Consider the following 25,758-nt stretch of genomic DNA (forward strand, 5'->3'; position numbering starts at 1 on the left):
GCTAATACTACAACAACAGCTAGAACTCCCTATTAGCAACATCACCATCCTAGGCAGTAGTCAAGAGTAGATTTAGATTTAGTAGTAATCTTACCAAGAACTCAAGGAGGAGACCAGATGATATTAAAAGCCTCTACCAGGCTTCGGGAGGTAGCCGGAAAGAGTAGAAATTGGCCAAATGCAGACTTCAGTTTGCTGCACCTGAAAGAACGACTAGCAACCCCCAATAGGCTTCGGGTGCCGCAAACTGTACTCTCTAGAGGACCAACTCCCCTGGCATGTAATCTCTCTATTTATTTGGCCAATTTCTTCTCTTTTAAATAGCCGCCTCCCGAAGCCTGGTAGAGGCTACATCATACTAGTTGCTAGGAGTAGTGCATGTACCAAGAAGTTTCTTGCTGGTCATTGTGCACGTGTTAGCAATATTGTATTACATGTAAGTTGTAATGTTACGAAGTTTCTTACAAATCCCAAGAATCTTTTACTGAATTGATACTTTTACGTCCGTTCCACAGCCTCCAGCTAAAGAAGATGAGTACACAGCCCACGTTGCCATGGCAGCAAGAAGAAGCCAACTCCAGAAGCAAGTCCTGAGTCTTTACAAACAGTTCCTCCTTCTGTCCAAGGACAAGCCCGGACTGGCCAATCACGTCAGGGCCGAGTTCAAGAAGAACGCGCAACTTCCGAAGAGCGACGTTCTGCGTATCGAATTCCTGATCCGCAGGGGCACGCGACAACTGGAAACGTTAAGGACCACTAGTGTACAACAGGTCGGGTCTTTTGAGAGAGGCAAACCTGAACACTGAGAACAAACAAAGCTAGTTAGTGCTAGAGGTCTGTGGATCCACTGTGAAAGTTCAAACCATGAGGCATCTTTTACAGCGAGTTCTTCAACAAGATAGAACATTCTATTGGAAAAGACTTTCAAACCTTAGGGCTTGCACACAAGGAGTCAGGCTTCGTACATGTACTACCATATATAGTAGTAAAGTGGACCAGTGCTGCTACCCTGTAACTGTAAGCCAGCATTGCCTGAACTATAGAGAGTTTCATAGTACTAGTAAATGTCTTCCATCATCTCTGCATAGTTCTAAGTCAACAAATTCTTCAATTGCAAGACTAAGACCATACTGCACAAATGTAACTACAAGGCATGAGGATGGAGAGCTACTGAGGGATACTTTGGACAACATTTCAGTCTTGGAGGCAGTTTCCTACTGGACTGCGGAGTTTGAAACAGCAGGAGTGCCTGAACCTGATGCATCGGCAGAGTACATAGCAGCACATGTACTGGGTTATAAATCAGTAAGTTTATGCTTTATGCTGGAAATTATGTTAGATCTTAGTCCTTCAGTTGTAGAACTTGTCATACTTGTCACTCTGCTGATTGTAAATGATGCACTCATTTTGATACCATTGAGGCAATGTTATTCTGACAATCTATATAGGTTCAGAAGAATGTGCAGACAATATTTGTGAATAAGAAAAAGAAATGCATCTCTCTTCATACTGCATGTATCATGGAAGTCCATCTGTGTTGGTAGTAGCGTGTTTAAAGGGAAATCTTTTGATCCAACTCAAAGGATTGTTCTTCCCTTGAGTTTTTGACCAGTCACTCTAGTCTTCTTCAATAGACTGATCCAGTGAGACTTGACCCAGTGTTGACGTCACACTTCAAAGAAGCCATGTGACAAGCCTCACTGGGTCAGTCTACCGAGGAAGACCGGAGTGACTGGTCGAAAGCTCTAGGTGAGAACAATTATTTATGTTGCAACAAAAGTTTTAACTAGTATAAACTTCTTTTCTTCATGTTATAACCGTGTTTGAACTCCTCACACTTCTATCCAGTTCAGCCTCATCAGTCCACTTGTACAGAACTTGACAGCAGAGGAAAGGACCAGGATGTCGGAGCTGTGTCAGAAAAGGATGAAGCGGTAAACATGCCTGCTTCTTGGTCTTACTCTAGTAATATTTTGAGCATGTCATCAGCAATACACATTCAGCATCAAAAATGTGTTTTTTTCTTTTGATAGACAACAGTGATTCTGAAATTACATATTTGGTTCCTTCATTATACATGCAAGATTGTGAGATTAATATTAATGTATCTTAGCTGTATTTATCATAGACATAAAATGAAGATACGAGGGTGCCCCATTTGTTCATGACAACAGTGATGACTGTTCCTTCCAGTATGCCCATACAGTACATCCTTGGTGAGTGGGACTTCAGGGACCTGAACCTGATCATGAGACCTCCAGTCTTCATCCCCAGGCCTGAAACAGAGGTACATGTACAGAACAGAGACTCTTCTGTACTCTTCACATCTTTCGTTAAGCACACCCCAATCTTCGGTCATCAAAATGTCAGCTCTTTTAAAACAAGTGGTTGTGAGTAAAGAACTTTGCTATGTTGTACAAGTTTGATTAGCAACTGTACATTGTACTGTAAGTCAACAGCTATTCAATCATTCCCCAACTTGATGAAATCATTCATCATACTCATCCTGCGTTGCCTATCTCTGTCCAGGAGCTAGTAGAACACCTGTGGATGTACATACAGGAGGACCTGACCAGACAGGAGGATGAGCTGGCTATCCTGGAGGTGGGCTGTGGGAGTGGAGCCATCTCCTTATCACTGTTACAGGAGTTTCCTCAGGTACAGGGACTTACTGTCATCTGTGGGAATAAACTTCTTATTGTAGGAGCCACACAATCCTAACATTGGCAGGGTTTGAAATTCTTTTTTTCTAGTGCCAATAACATTGAAAATTACCTGTACCAGACAAGTTTTACTTGCACCACTCAGAATTAAGGATTTCCAAAGTATGGATCGATACAGAAAACTGTTCAGAAACCATTGCCATTATTTCTCTTATACTTCATAGGTAGCTACAGTCAATGCAGCAAAACAAAAGAAAAATCCATATATACCTACATGTACATTGTAAACATAAACAAGTGCAGGTTAGGTGCAGGTAGACATCAGAAATACCTGCACAGCTCCAATTTTACCTGCACTACCAACCTGCATATGTAAGTGGTATTTCCAACTCTGACCTCTATAAAATCAACTTATCTTGTTTCAGGCACATTGCACTGCTGTTGATATGACAAAAGAAGCTGTGGAACTCACACAACACAACGCTGAAAGGTAATATTTTTTCAACCTCACCTTTTTTCAGTCCATTCCTGAAAGTTGTTTTGATATGAATTTTTTTCTTGTCAATTAGTCTTTGGAAACTGATGGCATTTTTCTACAATATTTAGGTTGGGACTTTCGGGCAGGCTTGATGTAAAGCAAATGCAGTTCAACACCTCAGGTAGATTTCTTTTTTTATTTTTAGTGATCTTTAGTGATAGTTTTGGATTTTTTTAGAAATAACATTTTGGACTCTGAATGTGTTCGCATGCAGGACACTGGCTTGAGTCTTAACAATTTATCTCTTTTTTTCAGCTGACTTTGAAACAAAATTTGATGTGATAGTCAGCAACCCTCCCTACATCTGGACACAGGATATGGAAACCTTGGAACGAGAAGTAGCAGGGTAAGATGTTGTCAGTCTGTACTTTTTCCCATGATGTTTTTTCTCATAACTGATATTTTTTGTAATTACTAATTTGTCACATATCTTCCCTAGGTATGAGAATTACTGTGCGCTCCATGGTGGTACAGATGGGATGGGGGTGATTAGAGACATCATACATACAGGACACAGGCTACTCAAACCTGGTGGGTGAGTTACCATGTTCTGTCTAACATTTTGTGCAATAGCAAAGCCATCATGTAGATATTGATCCTTAAGCCCCTGTCACATAGCCGAGTATAGGAATATGGCCTGAGTCCTGAACTCTGCCGAACTCCCCCCTACCATGGTTAGGAGTAGGTCAGGAGCAAGGATGACTGGTGTTCAGGGCGGTTGGCTACTGTTGAGTTTCTCCAGCCAAATGTTTCAAAATGTTGACTTAAATTCAACTCAAATTTGGTTTGATTTGTACTGACAGGTATGCATGCATGGCCTTAATCTGGTCCCGAACTTCAGCCAACCTTGGATGCTTGTAGCCTCCACCAGGCCTTCCTACGGCGGTACGGATCCTAGAATTCGGTAGAAAAAGGGAAATAGTTGTCCAGAAGAGTCAGTCTACAAGAGGGTTAATTTCCCCCTCTAACTGCAAAGGCAAATGAACTCTAAATTTTCCTTTTTTTGAACCCACATTTTTAGTCTGGTGGAGACTACAATTATGTAGGTTGGTCGGGGAAGGTTTTGGATGTGTGACAGGCTTGGAGCTTTACATTTGTTTATGTGACTCTACTCTGAAAACAGTTGATGGAAATGAAAATACTGGTGTTTCATGTGCAGATCTATTTGGCTGGAGGTTGATCCTCGTCACCCAGACATGATACAGACCTACCTCCACAACCACCTGCAGTACCAGCTGCATCTGACAGGGGTCTACCAGGACTTCAATAACAGGTAAAACAAAATGTATTTCACCTTGAAAGTTTCAAATCACATACATGTAGTAAAGCCACTTGTAATTATATGTATCTAAAAACTGCATACAATTGTCGAAATATATATTTTTCTTTTGTCAATAATTTCATCTTTTTCTTGTGATAATAAAATTGACTATTATGCTCAGAATGATTTCTTTACAATACATTGTTTTGATATGGTAAAAAGTATTTTGAGCAGTACTAATGCATGTGGAACCGTAAAAGACATAATTTTGCAATGTTAATCGTGTTGAATGGAAGACATAGACAGACTAGTCTAAGCAACAAACATGTATTTAAAAAAATGGTCTTACAAATGTTTCCTTTTGAAGGTATTTGTTTTCATCTTTTCCAGGCCCAGATTTTGCTGCTTGGAACTAAGAGAGTAATAAACATCTACATGTCACATATACATGTATATGATATTAATAATAAAAGATTTTAGAGCATAACAATACACACATACAGTAACAATGTTTCCATTTTCTGTTGGAATGGTACTAAGTATTTGGAATCAGATATACAGTATTTTAACCTTAGACTTTAAAGGTGCAATAGAGCATTTAAGACACTTAGATTCCTGAGTTCCATAGGAATAAAAATGCATCTCCAATTGTACATCTCGTAATAGTTGCTGGAAAAATCACATTGAAGCATTTAACTACAAATGTATCAAATGCTAATTACCAGAACTTTAGCACAGATGCTTGTCAAAATCGACACATCATTTCATTTTTTTTTTCTCAGAAAAGGGAAAACCAACATATCATGCCTCTGACTCAGAAATTTGTAGTATACAATAGATACTGTATTATTAATCGAAACAATGGTATTGGTGCTGAATTTATGTTTTTGAATGTCACAATAAAAGTTCAAAGTTGTAATATTCCATGACTCAATTGCAATGATTTTAACATTCTAGTCCAGTGTACTTGGCATTTATTTACAGCCATACTTCTGTATATGACAAACAATTAAAGGTCAACAAACAGATCATCATCTGCAATAAGACATTGACTGATCTTAACTTCAGGACTTAAGGCACATAGTTGGTCTAGATGCCATCCTGGTCCTGTATTGTCATTGGCAGCAAGATTAACGCTATCAAAAGTTTGATATCTAAACTAAAAAAGTATTCCTTGTTCAAAAGTTAACCCCTGGGCTCATCTAAAAGAAACTTGTACACATCTTCCCCTATGCTAACTTCTATCATACTGTGCACCAGGTTTCCTACTGTGGCCTTGCTTCCCTGTTTCCCCTTCCATGTACATAGCATATCAAATATCTGCCCATGTACACTGTTCTTATTGTCCTCCTTGAATTTGTAGAGTTCAGACTTTTTGAAGTCCAGCTCTATGGCGAGTTTTTCCCACTCGGCACCGAGGTTGCTGGCTAGCTTGTTTAGTTCCTTCTCTCTTAGGATTTCTGTCCCCCTAGCTGAGTCCTGGAGGTTCATCCTGGCCATTTTGTCCTCTAACACATCCTCTGTGGAAAAGAAGAGACAAGTAATGTAGTAATTATAGTCCAGTGGTTACTAGTAGCCTCCCTGCCTCTGGACCAAGAGGTTTTGGGTTTGAATCCCGGCTATTGTCACTCAAAAGACATGCATGCTACTGTAAAGGGTCACAGTTCCTAGGACGGGACGTTAAGCTGTGTTCCATTGCTCATTGTGCTTGTCATAAAGCGCTGGGGAATTTTCCCAGTACAATGAACCTGTAAATACTGTTCACGGTGTCTGTCTTCTATGTCACAACTAGTAGATGAGTACTGAAGAGCTAAAACTGAATGGAGATCACTTTGTTTATTCTTTTAATGTTTAACACATTTTTAGAGTTGAAATATGTGCTCTTGCTCTTTTGTTAGAGAGGATATTACATTGTTATCCTTGTATTGTATGATGTCAACCACATGTAACGTTAAATGTATGCATTAATCAATGCCGAATGCTGCTGATAGTACTTTTTTTGGCAAAAAGATTTACGGGTAGGGGCTTACACTAAAACTACATGAATGTTTCTAATAGCTATTTGATATGTTTTAAGATGCCTTTTTTTCACAATATGTTGTTGTGCAGGTACTTTGACATTTAGAGCATGACCTTAAAACACTTGTATCACCTATAACACACTAAATCTGACTGTGGAACAGTTTGATTTCAAAGTGAAGTCTAGATATACCCACCTTCACACTGCACAGCTCTAGTACCAGTAGTTCCCACTCTCTTCTGATCCTGCTCCAGTAAGTCCTTACTCAGCCACTCATAGGATTCCTTCAGTGACTTACAGAACATCTAACATGTACATGGAACCAACAGCACTGGTAAGTATACAATGCATTAGTACACATAGGAAACAAGCATGGGTGAAATGGAAAACATCTTTTACTTACAATGTACATCAAAAGATCATACTGATACATTGTATTTTCAACTGCTTGCTTCCAGTACTGTATGAAAAAGACTTGTAGTTTCTGAACTGCTTCTACCTCTTCCCCTTCCTTTAATTTCTAAGCATAGTTCAGGTTGCCCCCTCCTAAACTTTAAAATACAACAAAGAGCGTGAGGCTGAGCTCTGAAGTATATACATGTAGCAACCAAAATTGTTGATGATTTTTTTTAAAACAACAGTTTATCCAGAAATGATATATTTTTGTACATAATTCTAGCCTGTACAGACTCTAGCAGCCAACTAGCATTTCTATGATCACAGCGGTTTCTTTTTTGGGGAAAGCCATAGAAATGCTGGCTGCTACAAGGCCCAAGGCTACCATCCCTCTTAGATGTCCAGTTGCATTTAAATACAGTACTATCAAACAAATTGCAACATTGTAGTTTTCCTATGTCAGAAAAGCCAACAAAATTATACTAATTCAAAAATGACCATGATGTTGACAGTACGTACCATGAATGCGTTAGGTCCCCTGGTGACCAGTGTGTCCAGTAGCTGTTCTGCCTTGGCATGACTGGTTTTCTCTGCCATGATTTCCTCCACCATGGTTTCTGTTAGAACATCCTCCTACAGGACAGAACATCACAACTGTTATTATAATTTCATGGCAACTTCAATGATTTTTTTTGAACAGATTTTGCATGTTAAGTCAGAATGGTGCCTTAAGAATGCGAAGCATTACACATAGTCAAATAGCAAAGTTCTTTATTCATAACAACCACCTGTTAAACAAGCCAAATAATACTTACAATGCAGAAGAAAGGCATATGACTCTATGAGCAAACTAGACAAGATGTTAACATTTTAGTTGTCAACAGCTGTTTTGGGCAAAATAGACACAAGACTTGATACAACTTTGACAATAGACATATAATCAGAGACAATCATGGCAAATGTATTGAATATCAGAATCTTCTATGCATATTAGTTCATATTTTTTGTATTGAATATCAGAATCTTCTATGCATATTAGTTCATATTTTATAAGAATAAATCTCTCTGCACCTTTAAAGTTGAGTTGTGGTTACAAATAACAACTAACCTTATATCAGCTAGCAAACTACACAATTACTACATCTACAGTTAAAATCACACTGCCATGATGCATGTTGTGTGTCCTGGCCCCAAGTCCAGAAGAGGCACATTTGATTTAATTAAGAAGCCAGTGAGCTCCTGACCAATGGCTGACCTGTATGAGGAAGTTGGTGATGTGCTGTACTTTGATGGTCTTCACCAGTTTCACCCGGTTCCTCCTCAGGATGTCCCGATGTCTCGCCTCCATCTATAGTAAGTTAACACATGTAGATTGTCAGACTCAATAGTAAGTAGTTAATATAATTATCATGGTTTCAATTATGCTATCAAGAGGAACAGGTGCCTCAAGAATTAGATCCGTCATCACTGGCTAGCCTCTACCAGGTTTCAGAAGTGGCTGCAGAGAGTAGAAATTGGCCAAATAGAGAGATAACATGCCAGGGGAGTTGGTCAACAAAAGGAACGGCAAACTATTAACTCCATTTGCGGGCCAACTCTCCTGGCATGTTTTATAATACTTTTCCAGTGGGCCGTTTCCAGCCACTTCTCAAGTCTGGAAGCTAGACTAAAGGCTAAATCATTGCCAGGAAGAAGCTTCAAAAAGACTTAGAGCGTCTGTATTCTAGACTTAACGACCGGGATACGCAATGGAACTGAAACCATTCCTCATAATACCTATCACTATAACCTGACAAAAATCTGATATGCAAGTTGGTGTCCATAAGACACGTTTCCACTTCCAGTTTTGTTTACTGTGTCAACGGCGAACTACATGCAGTGGTTGAAAATGGGTCTTACCTTGATTTTAGAACTTTTCTGAGCAGCACTCCTGCCACCGTGGTCTTGAGAACGGTACGAAAATGTCGACAAACACAGGGATATGACGTGAAGGGCTTTATATCACACAGAAAGTGTCAAATACATGACGTGAACCTTCGTCTCCTGGCGGCCGCCAAACCCGGAAGTAAGTGAGTTGCGGGTGGGATAGTTCCCGTCATGCTTAGCGCGAGGTGCACCTGCTAGTCCATCATGGGCAAGTACATGTATGGAGTAACTCTGCTTGTTTGTATGTCAATGAAACACCTTGACATGTTTCTGTTTCACGTTGACACGTTAAATGCAGATACATGTAGAAGGGACTGAAACACACTATTAGACAGATATTTGTCACAGATTTGTTAGCAAAGTTTTTGCTGCATTGTTTTACTGAAACATGATTATAAAATTGCATGCATATAGAAATGGTTATAACATCGCTTCTATAGCATTTTTCCTTACCACTTTCTGTAGTTAATACCTATTTTTGTGCAAAGTCCGAGTGTAATAAAGTCTTACATTGTCACACACACACACACACACACACACACACACACACACACATACACATCTGTGGAAGCTTAAGATAAAATCTCCTTTGAAAACCCCTTAAATTCTTATTTTTCAAAAACGTATTTGAGAGACTCAGTGTATGTCTGTATTCTCCGTGGACCTGATAGATAATACAAAGCAGGTTAATGATGATGTTTGTATCTAAGATCACATACTCATCTCTTCAACCTGAAGCCTTACATTCACAACACAAAGACATTAGCCACATATATTTATTAATACACACCATTTATTATCTTAGAAGTAAGAAAAATAAGCACAGTATACTTTATGGCACCGTCACCTCTTAAAAAAGTACAATCATTTAAATCTTCTGAAATGTTATACTTTAAAACTGCAGATGTCAATCTGGCATCATTCTTAAAACTATCTCCATACAAAGATTGACTTCTACTCATAACCTACACCATGTAATGAAGAATCTGACAAATCGTGAATGTCAACAACTGGACAATGTCAACAGGGTGATTTTGACCCCGTCCTTACAACGTATTGTATTTTCTCTTATCAAGTTGTATAAAGTATGTTTTCTCTGAGACCACAGAGTCTTGTCTTCTATAAAATCTAATTCTATCCGCTAGTTAACTAGCTAGTGAATTATTGAGAAAGTCTACCTGTCTTGTGAGAGGCACAAAACAATCGATTATAAATTCTAAACTCCTATATAGTTCTACAATTCTACAACAGTCTGTTGCTGCTTTTGAGTATTCATATGTACAAGGCACATGTGTATGTTTTGAGGGTTTACACTCGTAGCAAACAATTACTGTAATGTACAGCAATACAAATGTAGTTCTGTTACTAATAACAACTCACACAATTTACATTATTTTGCTATATGACTTGACAATGTCATGACAATTCCAAGGGAAACAGGCTAGAACAGGCTAGTACACTCTACGATGGCTGCATTTAAGACTGAAAAAAATCCTTTACATCCCTCATGGACAGGGATGTAAATAAACATCCTTGGTTCATGTTAAGCAGGGGTCTCACACAACATTGAGAGACTTAGAAACAATCACATTGTCAAGTGTTTATATTAGTGTTCTTATGTTGTAACCCAAAAGAGGCTTTCAGCATGAATTAGTCTTCAAACTACTGAAGTTTGCAGACGACCTGTTCAACTTCCAAATATCTCAGTGAATACCTCACTAGGAAGTATGTCTTGGGCATGCGTTTTCACACCGAGCAGCAGAACCCCCATTTCCACAATGCTATGTTCCCTCAGGGCCATTTGTTCCCTGTCGTTGTATGGACGGAAACCACAAATGTGCATGAAGACAACATTACCATGTTTGGTGAAGCATGGAGACCCCGAGGAGCCCTCAAACATGACAGAAGTGTGGTAGCTACCCCTGTCTGGGCGCTGCTCGGGCCACTGTAGATTATCTGGGGGTCCTAGCACTGCAAGAGCCCGACTTGTAACAGCATCAACTGCTACCATGGAACAAAAGTCCACCCTTTTTCTACCCCCTTGTCCGGCTGGATGTCCAACAATCACTACGATATCTTCGTTACCCACACCGGCCTCATTTGCAACTATCCTGGTACCCAGGGGACATATGCCTTCTGATTGCATTGTTTCAGAGACTGCGGGAAGAGTGGGGGATGCTGGGTGTATTTCAAAGATAGCATAGTCTAAGTTACCATCACGGGCGAGAAAGATATCAGGTTTGAATATGAAGGTCAGCCTCCTTGTACCTGAAATATGGAAATGGACAAGGAACTTCTGTGGGTCAGTAACCTGGCTGAAGCTTGTGTATGCTGCTTCCCAAACGTGATTAGCAGTTATGACATATTTGGGACCAATCAAGAACCCGGAGCCATGACCATCGGGGTATTCTACTAAGCAGACTGACTTCATGCTGTCATTAATTGCGGAAAACCCTTCATAATCGATACTATAGTTGATGGCACTAGAAAAGTTCTCCACACGCTTCTTCAGCGGTGCCTTCCACTCCTTGATCTTTTGCAGCATCTCCTCTTCATTCTTAGTGAAGTCGACACCAGGATTCGTCTTCTGCACGATGGCTGTTGCTTGCTGCAAAAGCTGAAGCACCCTGATATGATACATAGGCATAGGGTTACTCTTGATGTTAAAATAGTTTATTTGGATTCCACTAAAATTAACATGATGATGAAAACTAACAAGAATTAGTGGAGACCACTGCATGCAAAGTTACCACCTCAGCAAACTATCCAACGTACAACTCGACGACATCTAATACAATTGGTCATACAATTGTGGTTTGAATATAGTGTTGTAGGATTGTCACAATAACTTAGCTACTTTTTAGAGAACCTTGTCGTCTAACCTTGGGTCAAGTGAGGTCGGTGCTGTCTGTTCCTGTACCGGTGGTGTCGCTGCCTCTGCTGATCCGGATCCTAAAAGAGCAGGAAATTGACTGATTTCGGGTATTCTACACCTTTACTTTGAATGATTCAACGTGGCCTAGTTTTGATGTTTAAAGTGCTCATGACACCAAAATATGACGTTAGCTGATTGTAATTTACATAACTAGTATTACCTGGCTAACAGACACATTTACAATAAATATGCACAATTCTCCTGTTATATTCGAAATTGTAATGCACTGCCTTGGAAAAGTCAGCACAAGCCAGTACTGGCAGGCGATTTGCATCTCTACATGTTATTTTTGCATGTCTATATTTTTTCCTGAGCTGATGTCACCCAGTGATGTCAGCTCAGGAAAAAGCACAGAAAGGCAAAAGTAAAACACAAAGATGCAAAAATAGAGATGCAAATAGAGATGCCCGATGTGGGCGATTGGGAAGCTTGCTAGAGAGTCTCCGAAATTCACTTTTAGAAGGCCGATATTTGTTTGTATTTTACGGACTTTTTTGGTGTCATTTCGACGTTTGGTCTTTAACTCTCCACATAAAATCGTCGCTCTCCAATAAAACTCAACTCTTAAACAATACCACAAAGATCGCTAGATCTAGTTAGTTGGTTTGAAGAAATGCCTCTTCATACCAAGGACGTTCCTTGTTCATACCTGACCCATCTGTCTGCTCCTTGGGGGGAAGTAAATGTTCGAATGCCTCCTTGTCAATGGGATCGGGCTCGCAGGTACGAAGCTTGTGAACAAGGTTCGCAACGGTGGCGTCTTCCCAGGCATTAGTTCTCCACTTCGTCAGCATGTCGAATATTTGGGACTGCACGTTGAGCTGGTTGTTTGCTTTGCACGCATATATCTGCGCTTTCTTCAATCCTAGATGTCTGGCTAGGTCTTCCCATTCCGCACCTAAATTCCAAAACATTACAAGTACACTTGTATACTGTTCCATATGACACATCATCAGTGGATTCATGAAAATAAGTGTTTGTTTTAGGTTAACGTTACTTTTGGTATCATCAACGAGTTAGGTCTTGAACATGTACAATTGCAACCTAACCTGTTAATGTAGCAGTAGTAGCAGTAGAAGTAGTCGTAGTAGTAGTAGTAGTAGTAATCCATTCTTTATTCTCGATATGCTTGTACGGTCATACGACTGCTTTTCGACAATCTTTCTTTAATTTACTGTTTATTTTTTAATATTAACCACCAAACCCCTCCCATGTTCATGTCACCACCTGTTATTCGCAAGTTAGTAGACACTAGCAACACTAACCTAACTTGGCAGCCAGGACGTTGAGTTGTTTCTCTGTCACACGCTCTTCACTCAGAGTCATCTTGGCCACACCTTGAGATAGTTGTTCAGCCACTGTGTATCACAAAAAGAAACAAACATAGAAACTAACGCTATTCATATTCATCAATGAATGTGTGACACTGAATACAGACCGAATTTGACTTGTACCATTTATAAGGTAGCACAGCGTTGGTCGTACGTTATATAGAAGTCTCGTATGAAATACTAGTACTGGTATAGTGTAGAACTAATGTGTATTATCATGTAATCCATGTTCCATATACGTGTATATTATACCACTCACATAGAGTAGCGTAGTGTATAGAACTTCGTAGCATTGTTATTAGCAATGGCGTAGATATTAGTCATGATATTTAGTACTGTCATGCATTGTACCTGTTACAATTATTGCACAATGAAGTTTGAATGCCGAGTTGATTGATTGATTTTAGTCGGTAAACTATTGGTCTGACGTCATTTATAAGGTCATAGGTATTTTCGTACACGTAGTTTTTATGTCTCTTTACATATTATAATGTGTACATAAAATGTGTACACCACAATAACTCAATGAATAAAATGCACCGTAGTAAACGATGCCCTTTCTAGAAACTATTGAAAAAAGTTACCGCTCAAACTCTGCAGGTCAAATTCCAAGGGAAAACGACTCGTACATAACCGAGTAATGAAAAAAAATAGGGGGCAGTCTTTAGGGGAAGCTCGGAAACGTACCAACACCCATAAAGCACACGAGACTCAACTCTACAAATATCAAATCTAGATGACATTAAAGAGGGATATCGAAATACCTCATGTGATCATTCTTTGCAAGTATGGTATAATATTCATTGTCAGAACCCTTCAAACTCTTTTTTAACCCCCCCCCCCCTTGGGGCCCCTGAATTTTCTATTGGCCCGTTTGATCTGTAAAAGACTTTAATTTGTAGTTTGGAAAACTTCATGCCGGTAAAACGTATCAAGGATGAATTTTTTTAGATTTACATAACGTTATTTTATAGTCTTTAGAAGTCCAGAGATCACACTATGTAAGACACTATGTAAGACTGAATGCCACACCCCGAAAAGGGACGTGACAAAAGTGAAACCAAAGTTACACACCTGTTTTTCACATAATCAAATATTCATCAGGTACTTACTTGTGCTTCTCGATGTTTCTTCGGTCTTCGAAAGGCTTCTCCTGGTCTAAGTTGGGCTAGTTATAGCTTCAGTGATAGTTATAGCTTCACGATAGATCAGACTGAATGCCACACCCCGACAAGGAAACTGTGGGGTGCACCCGCTCCTTTTCGAGGCTTCCAAAGGGGTCCAGACTGAGAGAGACGTCGCCAGGTAGCCGAGTCTGTCCTCATAGTAAGCAAGTACACTATTGGTCGACAATTTACTTAGCTCCTTTATGGGGGAGTTCAAAGCTGTATGCGCAAAATAGTCACGCTAGCCAATCGTCGAGTCGATTACATTCGTGCAACAATAGAAGGTGGCCTCTGGTGTCAAGGTACCTATTTGTACTGCCGCAAGTCAAAGGTAACTGGACAGCGTCACGTCATGTGTGTACTGCACGTAGCCCAGTGTCGTGGGTTTGGGATAACTACTGGGGGTGGCTACAAACAACTATAATAAATCATTTTACAATTTACACACTAAAACGTGTAAAAATACAATTTAATAATGTTTTACGGCTACCACAGCGGACACTTAAATTTACAATCTTGTAATGTATCAACAAGTAGAAGCGAAAACAAGTTCTATGGTTAGAACATATTTCATTAATGTCATTTTGTGACTGTTTAATCTACAATTCAAGCAAGACACCATTCCACACTGGAAATGTATTTATGCAGCTGGAAATTTATTTATTACAGAGCAAGAGATATGCAATTGCGTATACATTAAACTTGACAATTACTGCAACTACGACGTGTAAGTGGCAAAGTATTTTATTTCATTTTTTTGTTATTTTGCGTTGTGTCATATAGGACACCGGACATTGCCTAGTTAAAGGAATGTACATGTACATGACAAGCCACCATCATCATATCTGATTCAATAATATCACTGTGTATTTCAGAAGTTACTGCCCCCATGCCCTGATCATAACTTACTGACTCCGGATCATCTATGCCATATTTGTTTACGTTATGATAGATCTGATTTTTTCTTGGTCAATCCTGTAGTCTTCAAGCTTGTCCACTAGCTCCCTCACGGTTGCGTTCGTCCCTTGTCTGGCCTTCCATGCGACTAACATGGAGAAGGCTTGGGACCTCATGTTGAAGGGGTTCTCTGCCTTGAACCTGTCCACATCTGCCTTCTTCATATCCAAGTGTATGGCCAGGTCTTCCCACTCCAAACCTGAAGAAAGATGAGAAAACTTTGTTACCATTATATAAGCTGCTGTCATTCCTTCCATGGAGACCTGAAATTTGGTTATTTGGGCTCCAAATATTTTTCTGTGCGGGTAACATTGAAATTTACTTAGATTTTACCTGCACTACTCTGAATTTAAAGACGTATGAATCACATTGAACAGTAGTATTCAGAAACGATTACCACTATTTATTTCGTACTTCAAAGGTGGTAACAGTCAATTCAGCAAACATTCACATACACCAAGTACACCAAGTGTAGGTTTGGTGCAAATAGACACATGCATAGCTCCAATTTTGCCTGTACTAACCTGCACATGCAGACGTTATTTCTAGCCCTATCATCACATGCTAAAAAGCGAATAAATATTCAGATAAAATATCTAAAATGTAGTGGAAAACAGAGAAACTGAATAGCATTCTGTTAAAGCTCTTAAAGAGAGCAGAGCAAATCTCACATTTATTTTAGCAGGAGTACACATTCATGTGACACCTGTTTATAGTTACTACTGACCCAAGTTTCCGGCCAAGGTGTTTAGCTGTTTCTCGGTGACCCGCTTGCTGGCGACTTCAGGAGGGACGTACACGGGCTCAGGACGCGGGGTAAGGCGCGTGGTACGGGTGTCGTCTTCGGTACGGCCGCTTCTTTGGCGTAAGCCCGACGTCCTTCTTGTTTCTTGTACGGGACGGCGTGCATCACTGGGAGTGATGTATTCGTCACTTCCTGGGCTCGTGTTCTCATCTTCTTCTTTCATATCATCGTACAGCCACGGGTACCGGTCTTCAAGAGACTCCAGAAACACATGGAAGGCACTGGGACCCCGGGAAACAAGGATACTCAGTAGTTTCTCCACCTGTAGCTTGCTCACTGGTTGTGCCCGCACCAACTCCAGGTCGCTTAAGTCTAGGATATCTTCCTGCACCAAGTGGTCCATGATATCGTCAGGTCTGAGGTCCCTGGTCAGGTCTTTGAACTTCCCTTTCAGGATTTTCCTGTGCCTCTCCTCCATACTTCTAGATCCACTTACCACAGTCAGATACCAGTTAGAACGTTACAGGAAGGAACGCTGAGAAGACTGTTGTGTTGGGCGGGTCAACTTGAGTTCCTCCATGAAGCCAACATATTATACGTGCAGCTGACAACAATTCACCTGCCAGCTTTACAACAGACCCGAGGTAGTTAAATCCCAAGTAGGAGTAGTATTGGCTTTGCAAGGAGTCCTTCTTCAGGCCTAAGAAAAGATTGTATCGCTAATGGTGGCCGTAACAGGAGTACTGGAGCCACATACTTCTGGTTGCGAGCTTCCTGCCAGCTGACCTTTCGCCTGATACTAGTAGTACGTTGACACTTGTTTGTGTTACCCGTCATGCATTGGGCGAGACTATGGCAGCCCTCTAAATAATAGTACTAACCTAAGAACACTGATGCTAGTAGCACATCTACGTGGTGTATTGTGCATGCACGCATGCATTTGCATTTTCTTCGTGACAATGTCATTCCAAGCTTTCTTTGCTTGTTATGAACTTGTTGCCAAAATAAAAGGGTCTAAACTGATGCTCAAGAATGACAATTTCATTGTCAATTGTCAGTTCTAAAAGTAATCTCAAACATGTTTGCAGGTAAGGCAAAATTGTAATAAATCTCAGTTTAATTTATAATATCACACGGAAATATGAGAAATCGCGTCCACAACAGATTTAGATTTTCGAAAATTGCATAGTAATAAGTTGACTTTTTTTTGCCAGTTTCAGCACATTAAAAGGCACCCTAAGGTCACTAGTGTAACGTTACAAATTGAATGTGCACTGGGTCTTTCAGAGTGTAACACTCTCGAGGTTAAAGGCATCATGCATTTGATGTTAATTGAGAAGTCCTGAAGTCCTTATCATCTAGCACTATATTTATGTAATGATCTTACTCAAGGTATTATTATTATTCTTATTTTTAAATTATTATTATAACTTATGGTATGTTCTTGATGTGTTTGCTTCTATGTTAACTCTTTTGTGACCACAGCGTAAAGAAGCTAGTGGTCATGCCACTGTAACACTAAAGGAGAACAAACAAACAAACTAGCAAACAAACAAACAAACAAACAAGCAAGCAATCCACTGAGTTACCCCAACTAAAGATGACAGACATGAAATAAAGACATGGCAAAGTTCTTTGATGTAGACTGTTTCAATTTTACTAAGTATAAAAACTTCATCTTATGTCTCATTTAGCAGAAATTCAAATTTATCCTGGTCAATACCAAAACTGCGTAGCTCGCTAACGAGCTTTTCCACCGTGGCGTCTTTCGCGGTCTTAGCTTTCCAGTCCACGAACATGGAGAAAATCTGAGAGCGCATGTTGAAGGGGTTTTCTGCCTTGAACCTATCCACGTCTGCTTTCTTCATGCCCAGGTGTATGGTTAGGTTCTCCCACTCTGAACCTAAAGGAAAACAAACAGAAAGTTTTGATTTATCTCTCTACTATATTTTACTGTATACCTTTATTGTAGTTATTGTATTATTATTGTTATATTTATTATATCATAGTCACAGGTTTTGGTTATTCTTAAACAATTGTTATTTATGCTGCCGTTGTATGAAATTGTAGTTATGACAGTATGCAATAATTGTATTTTACTTATGATGGAAGGACTCCAGGAAGATTAGTAGACACATTATGTCAATAAACAGACCTAGGTACTAGTATCACAAATAAATTTATACATGGTTTGTCATGGCTTCAAAGTTCCACATTGAACAATCTCATAGACAGTACCGTTCTTGTTAGATAACAACAGTATAACGAGTAATTATCACAGAATATTTTCTTCTTTGAAGACACCACAATGAAGTCATGTATGTATGTATTGTTAGTCATAATGACTGTCCTGTCCTGTGACCTACCTAAGTTTCCCGCCAATTTGTTGAGTTGCTGTTCTGTCACACGGCTGCTGGTGTTGTCTGCTTCACTACTTCTGACCGCCAGTCTTTCCAAACTGTCGACCACGTCGTTATCCTTCTCTATTAAGCACAAACGATAAAGCACACTTTGTGAAACTCTAGTCCATATTCTCCGTAACATGGTTCGTCATGGAAAAGGCTACAAGGAAAACGTGTGTTGTTCTGTACATGTATATGCTGAATAAAAGTGTGTGTACCGTGTAAGACACTAGTCATGCTTTAGATTGGTGACCAGGGTTCAGGGGGATAGGGCATACCAGCATGGCAAGAAAATACAAACAAGTAACGTGGATTTTGAGTGGGCGTTACTGTCTATTAAACACAGACTTACTTCTTTCATTTTCACTTTGAAGAGCTTTCTGTTCTTCTTCCTCGACTTTCCTTGCTTCCTCAGCCAACCTTCTCTGCCCAAGAGCTGACAGCAGCTCGATCAGAAGACCCAGGTTCCCCTTGCCAATCACACCAGCCTCCTCCAACATGATACAGATTTCCTGAGGGTTGGCCTTCTCGAGTCTAGCTCGCCCTAGCTTGTTGTCAGTAGCCAGCATGGCTCGGAGGCTCTTCACGTCACTATCAACCAGGTTTTCATATATTTTATGGTACAGTCGGACACGTGCAGAGATTTGGGACGACATAGTCCGGTACCGGGGCACTGCTGAAGGTATTAAACTGCACAGGTGTACAGACGGTACCGTCTACCAAAATGTCTGCCCCCTGCCCACACGAAACCCGGAAGTAGTGTATCCCTCAAACAAGGCTCAAATTACCGTGCGATCGTTTTAAAAACTAGAAAGGTCCCAGTTGCAATACCAGACTTGATAATAATTTCCAACAAACATTTATTCGGACAATCGGTAACAGAGCATGTACATGGAATTCTTCTACCTGATTTCGTACGTAACTTTTTTTTGGTCTGGACATTCATTCTTACAGGTAAGCCGTCCAAGTTAATGAATGACAAGCCTCACAAAATGTTTCTTGTTGTGCAGGGTAAAATCACTGTATTTGGTGTATTGGAACACGGCTATAGTGTGGAAGCTAGGTTTGTCCAAGATACGGCTGTTTCTTCCTCCACTGACCGTTTCCACAATTTATGATATTTGTTTACCAGTAGTTACATGGCAGCAGTAGGAAATGACCTGTGGGTCACCTGCGCGGTTGTTTTGTTTTGTTTTGTTTGTAAAAGGTGAAAGGTAACGTATCAGGTGGTGTGACCTCACTGGTGTGACCTCACACTGACAAGCTCTGTAACACTCTACTCTCCAAACAAAGGTTTGGGTTTTGGCTTATTTTTGGCGTCATCTTACGCTTTTTTATCGGGCTTTCTTTTCTTGCACTTAGTCTGGTATATTTGGTGTAAAAAATACCAGTGCAAAATAGAAAGCACGATAAAAAAAGCCTAAAAAGACGCAAAACCCCAAAATCTTTGTTTAGAGAGTAAGACACTCGGGCACATTTACATCCAGCTCTCGCGGTTTAATTATGAAAAGATCACGAGAAACGCAGGTGACTTTTGATCATGGAATAAAAGAGACTCATTCGGTGTTCTGTCTGTGAAAGTTTAATCTATGAACAAAGCGCAAACAATCATTTTAAAGAATTAAAATTCGCAGACTTCAGCGATCAAATCTTTAAAAACAAATATGCATCATCTTCGACTGTCCCTTCACGTCATTCATAAAACTGTTATGACCAAGAAACATACCTTTGTGATATAGATAACTTTGAAATTCGTAAAGCAATAACTCAATTAAGAATCAGTAGCCATAAATTGAATATTGAAACAGGTAGATATTACAATATAGCCCCTGACCAAAGGTTCTGTCCATTTTGTCCAAAGCATATTGAAAATGAATTTCATTTTGTTATGGAATGTACCAAATATGATGTTATACGTAACAAGCTATTCACATTTCTCGAATCAAGTACCATAGATTTCAAGAGTCTTGATGTTGGAGACAGATTTGAATATATCTTTACATGTAATGGTCCCCACAACGCAAAAATAGGTAGATATATAAAGGAATGCTTTGTTATTAGAAAAAATACTGAAACTTGTGATTAGCCCACTCGATTGTAACACTTTATCAAAGACTTGTGATATCCCTTATTATTTGAATAATTATGATATAGATATGTTAGGTTTTATTCGACATTAGGTCTTATTCAACACACTTATTTTATTGTTGTTACTCTCCTTATGTAGTTTGCCATACATTGTACCATGTGCAATTGTCGTGCAATAAAGTTCTATTCTATTCTATAATTCAGAACATTGCCATAAAACATTTTGAATCAACTGACATTTTGATTCTTACTACTAGATCTAGTACTGTTTAGGGTTAAAACTTAAGGTCCAACACAAAAAAGATCTTCCATGATACAAATGTACATTATTTTTTATAAGAAGTACATGTAAAATAATTTGTTGTGTTTACATCAGTCTGTGGGCAAGTTTTCATTCTGCGGCACAGTTTTTGTGCCTTTGGCTTATATGGAGTTTTCACATACATCATATATACCTATCATAGTAGTAATCTTCAGTCATTCAATACCATGAAAGTCCTCTACATTTTTGAAAATACATCTTCTGATGCTTCTTTGCAATATTCATCATCGCCTCCTTACATTTATTTAGCTGGATATTTTCCAACATGAATGAATAAGAAGATATCAGGGCTCGAACTACCCATGTGCAATGTCCAAATGCACATGATTCTCAAGATTTGGACTTAAACATTTTAAAAATATTTTGAATGTGCAATTTTCCACCTAGAGCAGAAGGGGGGGGTGCTTTTCAGGACGATGCAAACTTAACCATACAAATGTACATTATTTTTTATAAGCAGAATATACAAATATGGAAAATAATTTGGAAAGCTAATTAGACTAAGTGCCTAGATATATAGAAATACAACAATTTTTCTTTCTTTCTTTCTTTCTTTCTTTCTTTCTTTCTTTCTTTCTTTCTCGATCTAGATCCAGGCTTCTAGATCCATCTCAAAGGACTAGCCTGATCTAACTTTTCTGAGTTAGGAACTCAAACGTGTCCAGAGCGACGCCAAACTCCTCCAGATTGCGGACCAGTGCCCCCACCGTCGCACCGGACCCTTTCCTGGCCCTCCAGCCCATCAGCATGGAGAATATCTGTGACCTGGTGTTGTAAGGGTTGTCTGCCTTGTACCTGTCCACGTCTGCCGTCGTCAGGTCCAGGTGTATGGCCAGATTCTCCCAGTCTTTCCCTGGATAAACACAGAGATACCTTGTCATTTTCATGGCAAACGCGAGACACGGTAGCTACATTAACAAACTCAGTGACCTAAACGATAGACTTCTCAACATGTCTGAGCAACATGTTTTGTTGTAATACTAGCCCTGTGTGGTAAAAATGTGTAGTAGATGTACTGTCATTCATTATAAAGAATCAGTGTCCCTGCGAGTTCACAATTGTCTTCTGGTGCAGTGGTGAAGCTCATGTTATTTCAGTAACTGAGTAGCAATTCTGACTCTCTCTCTCTCTCTCTGTGAGTGGCACGATATTGGGTACGATGTAGCTTACGTACATGTACAATGATTACTAGTATACAGAGTACCTATTTACTATCATGTCGCATTGAACACGTCACAAATGCAAAACCTCGACAACTCACCAAGCTTCCCAGCCAGCATGTTGAGCTGTTTCTCCGTGACTGGCTCGCTGTCGACCTCAGGTGGGACCGCCATGTGTTGCCGGTTGCTGAGTTGCATTTTTGCCATCTCCTGGGCGACTGCATCGTCTGCATATGGTTACAGGAATGTGATTTTCAAGCGACTCATGGGTTTCAAATATATTTGACAATGATCTACCCTTCAATACTTAGTTTTATCAATATATATATTCCGTGGTGTAACACGGGGGGTGCCCTAACATCGGACTCTTTTTCTCGCGCGGTAACGCACGACGCTCTTTCGCTAGTTGTCATAGAGTGGTCAGGTTTTGATGAATGAATTTTTAAAACATTTGTTATCGCTCTAGAACCCTCTTTTCTACATCTACCTGCAGACACATGGATATCGCTCCTTTGGAGTGGGGCTCATCCGCGGGAAAATGACGTCATGGCGCGGCGCGCTCTCTGATTGGCTGGGGGCTTGTGGCTTTATTTGGCCACATTCTCGACTGTTTAACTTAACAAAAAAGTTTATTTCACCAACCTGATGAAGCTTGTGGCAGGACTATGTTCCTTTGTTCGGCATATTCATCTCTGAAAAACAATGATGAAAAAAAATGATTGAAAAAAAATCACTTATCGTCACAACTGTTTTACTTAATATATGATATGATATGATATGATATGATATGATATGTGTACTTTTCGCGGTGATGTTTCGAGCCAGTGTTTGTTTGTTTATTTCGATCCCCATTAGTACTTAGGCACTATTCTTCCTGGGGTCAACATAACATAATGAAATGAAACATAAACAAAACTTGCACAAACGGTATATGGAGATTACAAAACTTAATAAGGTAAATTCAAAATTAATAGCAGAGGTCAAAAGTCAACAAAGAAAAAAACATTCATATTCCTGCGACATCGGAAAAAAAACTTCGCTATCTTGAGGCATTGCTAAGCACGGTTGAACCATACAAAGCATACTTACTGGTACCAATGTGCGAGGCCGATGTCTTTAATCGTGGTAGTAGCAGGTTCAAACTGATCACAGACAGCTTCTCCTTCCTGAAACCATTCCTCGACGTCCTCAGTTGTGATTGGGATGAACCTGTTCTCTTCTCGCTCCATCTCTTTGTGTTCCGCACAGAAGCAGCCAAAGTACCACTTGTACCCTATCCCGGGGATCCAGTCACCGATGATCCTCTTAAGGTCTTCATCGAGACATTCACGAACAGCTGGACCATGGCTGAAGCAGGCTGACTCTTCTTTGACCGACGACGACAGCTCCACTTTGAGGTAGTGTCGTTCCTTGGTGATGACGAAGGTTTGCCTCCTGTTGTTTGTGACGAACCTAGCACAGTTTGCATATGCCAGTGGTGGTTTCCTCTTGTAACGTCGCATGCAGGCAATGACGAGGCGATGATAAAGGCCGATGGGGAAGAACTTGTCATTGAAATCAACAAAAATAGGCTTGCTGCGATTTGTACCTTTGGGGAACAACTTCGCCTCTTCCGTCGCTGCAGTAAGAAGTGAGGGGACGAAATACGTGGTGTCTGCTGAGGTGGCTGTACTCGTTCCATCTTCACTCTCAGGACTGCACTGCAGGACCAGGTCGAACTGTTCCATCATCTTCAGCAGCTCATCTTTGTAAGCAATGAGGTCACACTTGAGGTCTTCTTGTTTCTTCTTGTTCCCCCACACGGCATCTACAAGAGTGCCCTCTAACACCCCTTCATCCTCAAGCCGTTCCCATTGCGTGGGCTTTCCATCCCGTCGGTACTCCGGGATGGTGATGATGGTTTTCTGGACATCCACGAACCACTGCGGGTCCAGGACCACAAAGTTGCGGAGTTCCGGGGTGTCGAAGTAGAGGATGTCTCCACACAGATGGAAGAACCTCAGGATGATGACGGCGTTTTCTTCTGGTGTGAATCCCTCTGGTACGCGAGAGTGGTCAGTAGCATCAATCACATCCTGGAGACTGCAGTACGATCTTCCCTGCTTCGTCATTTCGATGAGCTCTGACTTCAGCTCCAGCCAGCTGATTGGGATTCTCCTGCCCACGTGGTTTTGCTCTTGGGCAATATTGAGGATGGCATCTCTCAACTCTGACAACTCTGGATCTTCTGGGTCACGCTTGGTGTTATCAATGGCAAAGCATCTGTCGTACACATGTTTGTTAATGGCCTTTCCTTTCAGATGTGCCTTGATATCAGCGTGGAAGGTTGTGATCGTTTTCGTCTGAAATAGAAAATAAATCATTATGTCAATGTTCATGTACCAGAGCAACAGAGAAATTGTAATTAGCTATATGATTATTCTTTTAGCTCAGATCATTGGTTTTATTTATATCATGATTATGTTACCATATTCAGCCCTGGCACACAAAGCCATGTCTTCCGACCTTATCCAGACCATAGTTGGGAGTATGTCGTGAGAGATCACGATAATCATACATGTATGTGGTTTTGAGTGTTAGGTTTAGGTCTTTCTGCGCCAACCAACTACTATAGTACGTTTTTTTGAAAATTCAAAGTTGAGAAGCTGCTTGGAATTTGTATTGGGGGCAGCATAGGGTGAATTCTATAGATTACTCTAAATCCAATGCCAACATTGGTAGAGGGGTAGTCGGGAGTCAAGTCCTTAGGAATTAAGGTTCCTAATGTGTGATGAGGGCTTTATGCAAAGCTTTGCGCCTTTGAGCTTTCGAGTGCTATATGTGTACATTATTGATATGAATCGTTTATGTTCACGCAAACAGTCCGGCCGGGCCTTACCATTACTTGGTCCTTGTGTGTGCCGACCACAATGACAGTGGGTTCTCTGTCCCTCTTGTCATCTTCTGCTTGATCGCCATCCTTCAAGTCTCTTTTCTTTGGCCTGGTGTGCACTCGAATCGACTCTAGATGGTAGTCGACGAGATCTGAGTATGCGATGAAATAGACAAAGTGGCAACCAAGTCAAATCTACTCTGCAATAACATCGTAATTATGTAAATCATTTTTGTCTTATACGTGTAGCGAATAACATATTTTAGCTACAGTGTACTGTCATCTTTCACAAGCTTATTTGAAATTATTATAAATACCTACAACTCATTCAAGAGATTGGCCACACATCCTTTTATTTTAGAATGTTTAACCTTTATCGTACTACGTGTACCCTTAACGAAGCTACAACACAGACATGTGTACCACAGTGCATATGATGAATTATGGTCTACGATTGAGGCCCATAGTCTTTTGTCTAGGCTGTCTCTGTGGCTTAATTACCTCTGACCTTACCCAAAATCACGGGTACACTGCTTACCTCCTTCTGTTTTGAGCTGCAGAGCTTCTGCACAGATACCAGACTGATCCTCCTCCTCTGCAGACTGAGGCTTAAGGTCAGCGCTGAGGGGATTTTTGAGATTCAGGGTGAGAATGTAGATGGCGTAATGTGTGTACAGGACGTGATGGTTGCTGTAGTAAATGCCGTGCCCTGCAAAGTCCCAGATTGAGATGGCTGGACGTTCCTTGGAGCCGACAATATGGGAAAGGTCTCGACTGATGCCCGTACTGGTGGCTAGTTTGAATGACCGGCTATCTTCGACTGGACGTCGTTGTGATGATGCGGCCTCTTCCATGTGGCCTACGTCACAACATAAGGCATTATGTGTTACTAGTATCATAATTGATTGGTGGACCAGTTATTTCGTTAACATATTTATTTTGTAAAGCCTATTCGCTCTCTCTCTCTCTCTCTCTC

The 25,758-nt window shown here is 40.3% G+C and overlaps 6 protein-coding genes across 6 annotated transcripts in view; 1 reads left to right on the forward strand and 5 right to left on the reverse strand.

Moving 5' to 3' along the window:
- Window positions 1–770: 770 nt before the first annotated feature.
- Window positions 771–5,503, forward strand: LOC109477420 (hemK methyltransferase family member 1-like). Its single transcript, XM_019778686.1, has 10 exons — window positions 771–1,305; window positions 1,849–1,934; window positions 2,194–2,287; window positions 2,530–2,658; window positions 3,089–3,153; window positions 3,270–3,322; window positions 3,457–3,547; window positions 3,641–3,736; window positions 4,361–4,474; window positions 4,853–5,503. Exons 1-10 carry the CDS (start codon window positions 865–867, stop codon window positions 4,884–4,886), a joined length of 1,203 nt encoding a protein of 400 aa, XP_019634245.1. The 5' UTR covers window positions 771–864; the 3' UTR covers window positions 4,887–5,503.
- Window positions 5,504–5,581: 78 nt separating this feature from the next.
- Window positions 5,582–8,951, reverse strand: LOC109477424 (death domain-containing protein CRADD-like). Its single transcript, XM_019778689.1, has 5 exons — window positions 8,778–8,951; window positions 8,134–8,226; window positions 7,398–7,511; window positions 6,679–6,787; window positions 5,582–5,982 (listed from the first exon to the last, which is right to left on the reverse strand). The coding sequence occupies exons 2-5, from the start codon at window positions 8,224–8,226 to the stop codon at window positions 5,648–5,650; spliced, it is 651 nt and encodes a 216-aa protein (XP_019634248.1). The 5' UTR covers window positions 8,778–8,951; the 3' UTR covers window positions 5,582–5,647.
- A 1,483-nt stretch (window positions 8,952–10,434) lies between these two features.
- LOC109477422 lies at window positions 10,435–12,635 on the reverse strand. The gene is made up of 3 exons (XM_019778687.1): window positions 12,389–12,635; window positions 11,687–11,756; window positions 10,435–11,431 (listed from the first exon to the last, which is right to left on the reverse strand). The coding sequence occupies exons 1-3, from the start codon at window positions 12,531–12,533 to the stop codon at window positions 10,492–10,494; spliced, it is 1,155 nt and encodes a 384-aa protein (XP_019634246.1). The 5' UTR covers window positions 12,534–12,635; the 3' UTR covers window positions 10,435–10,491.
- A 2,341-nt stretch (window positions 12,636–14,976) lies between these two features.
- LOC109477423 (death domain-containing protein CRADD-like) lies at window positions 14,977–16,646 on the reverse strand. Its single transcript, XM_019778688.1, has 2 exons — window positions 15,921–16,646; window positions 14,977–15,392 (listed from the first exon to the last, which is right to left on the reverse strand). Exons 1-2 carry the CDS (start codon window positions 16,414–16,416, stop codon window positions 15,175–15,177), a joined length of 714 nt encoding a protein of 237 aa, XP_019634247.1. The 5' UTR covers window positions 16,417–16,646; the 3' UTR covers window positions 14,977–15,174.
- A 944-nt stretch (window positions 16,647–17,590) lies between these two features.
- On the reverse strand, window positions 17,591–19,086 carry LOC109477425 (death domain-containing protein CRADD-like). Its single transcript, XM_019778691.1, has 3 exons — window positions 18,693–19,086; window positions 18,305–18,421; window positions 17,591–17,841 (listed from the first exon to the last, which is right to left on the reverse strand). The coding sequence occupies exons 1-3, from the start codon at window positions 18,994–18,996 to the stop codon at window positions 17,618–17,620; spliced, it is 645 nt and encodes a 214-aa protein (XP_019634250.1). The 5' UTR covers window positions 18,997–19,086; the 3' UTR covers window positions 17,591–17,617.
- Window positions 19,087–21,379: 2,293 nt separating this feature from the next.
- The window catches only part of LOC109476875, an 11,386-nt gene continuing 7,007 nt past the window's right edge, over window positions 21,380–25,758 (reverse strand). Inside the window, exons 7-12 of the mRNA XM_019777890.1 lie at window positions 25,321–25,641; window positions 24,789–24,934; window positions 23,000–24,252; window positions 22,553–22,602; window positions 22,012–22,137; window positions 21,380–21,603 (exon numbers count right to left, since the gene is read on the reverse strand). Coding sequence (XP_019633449.1) covers window positions 21,380–21,603; window positions 22,012–22,137; window positions 22,553–22,602; window positions 23,000–24,252; window positions 24,789–24,934; window positions 25,321–25,641 — 2,120 coding nt within the window. The remainder of the gene's footprint in view (window positions 21,604–22,011; window positions 22,138–22,552; window positions 22,603–22,999; window positions 24,253–24,788; window positions 24,935–25,320; window positions 25,642–25,758) is intronic.

The sequence above is a fragment of the Branchiostoma belcheri genome, unplaced genomic scaffold, assembly GCF_001625305.1.
Source record: "Branchiostoma belcheri isolate BF01 breed outbred unplaced genomic scaffold, Haploidv18h27 scaffold4, whole genome shotgun sequence".
Classification (NCBI taxonomy): domain Eukaryota; kingdom Metazoa; phylum Chordata; class Leptocardii; order Amphioxiformes; family Branchiostomatidae; genus Branchiostoma; species Branchiostoma belcheri.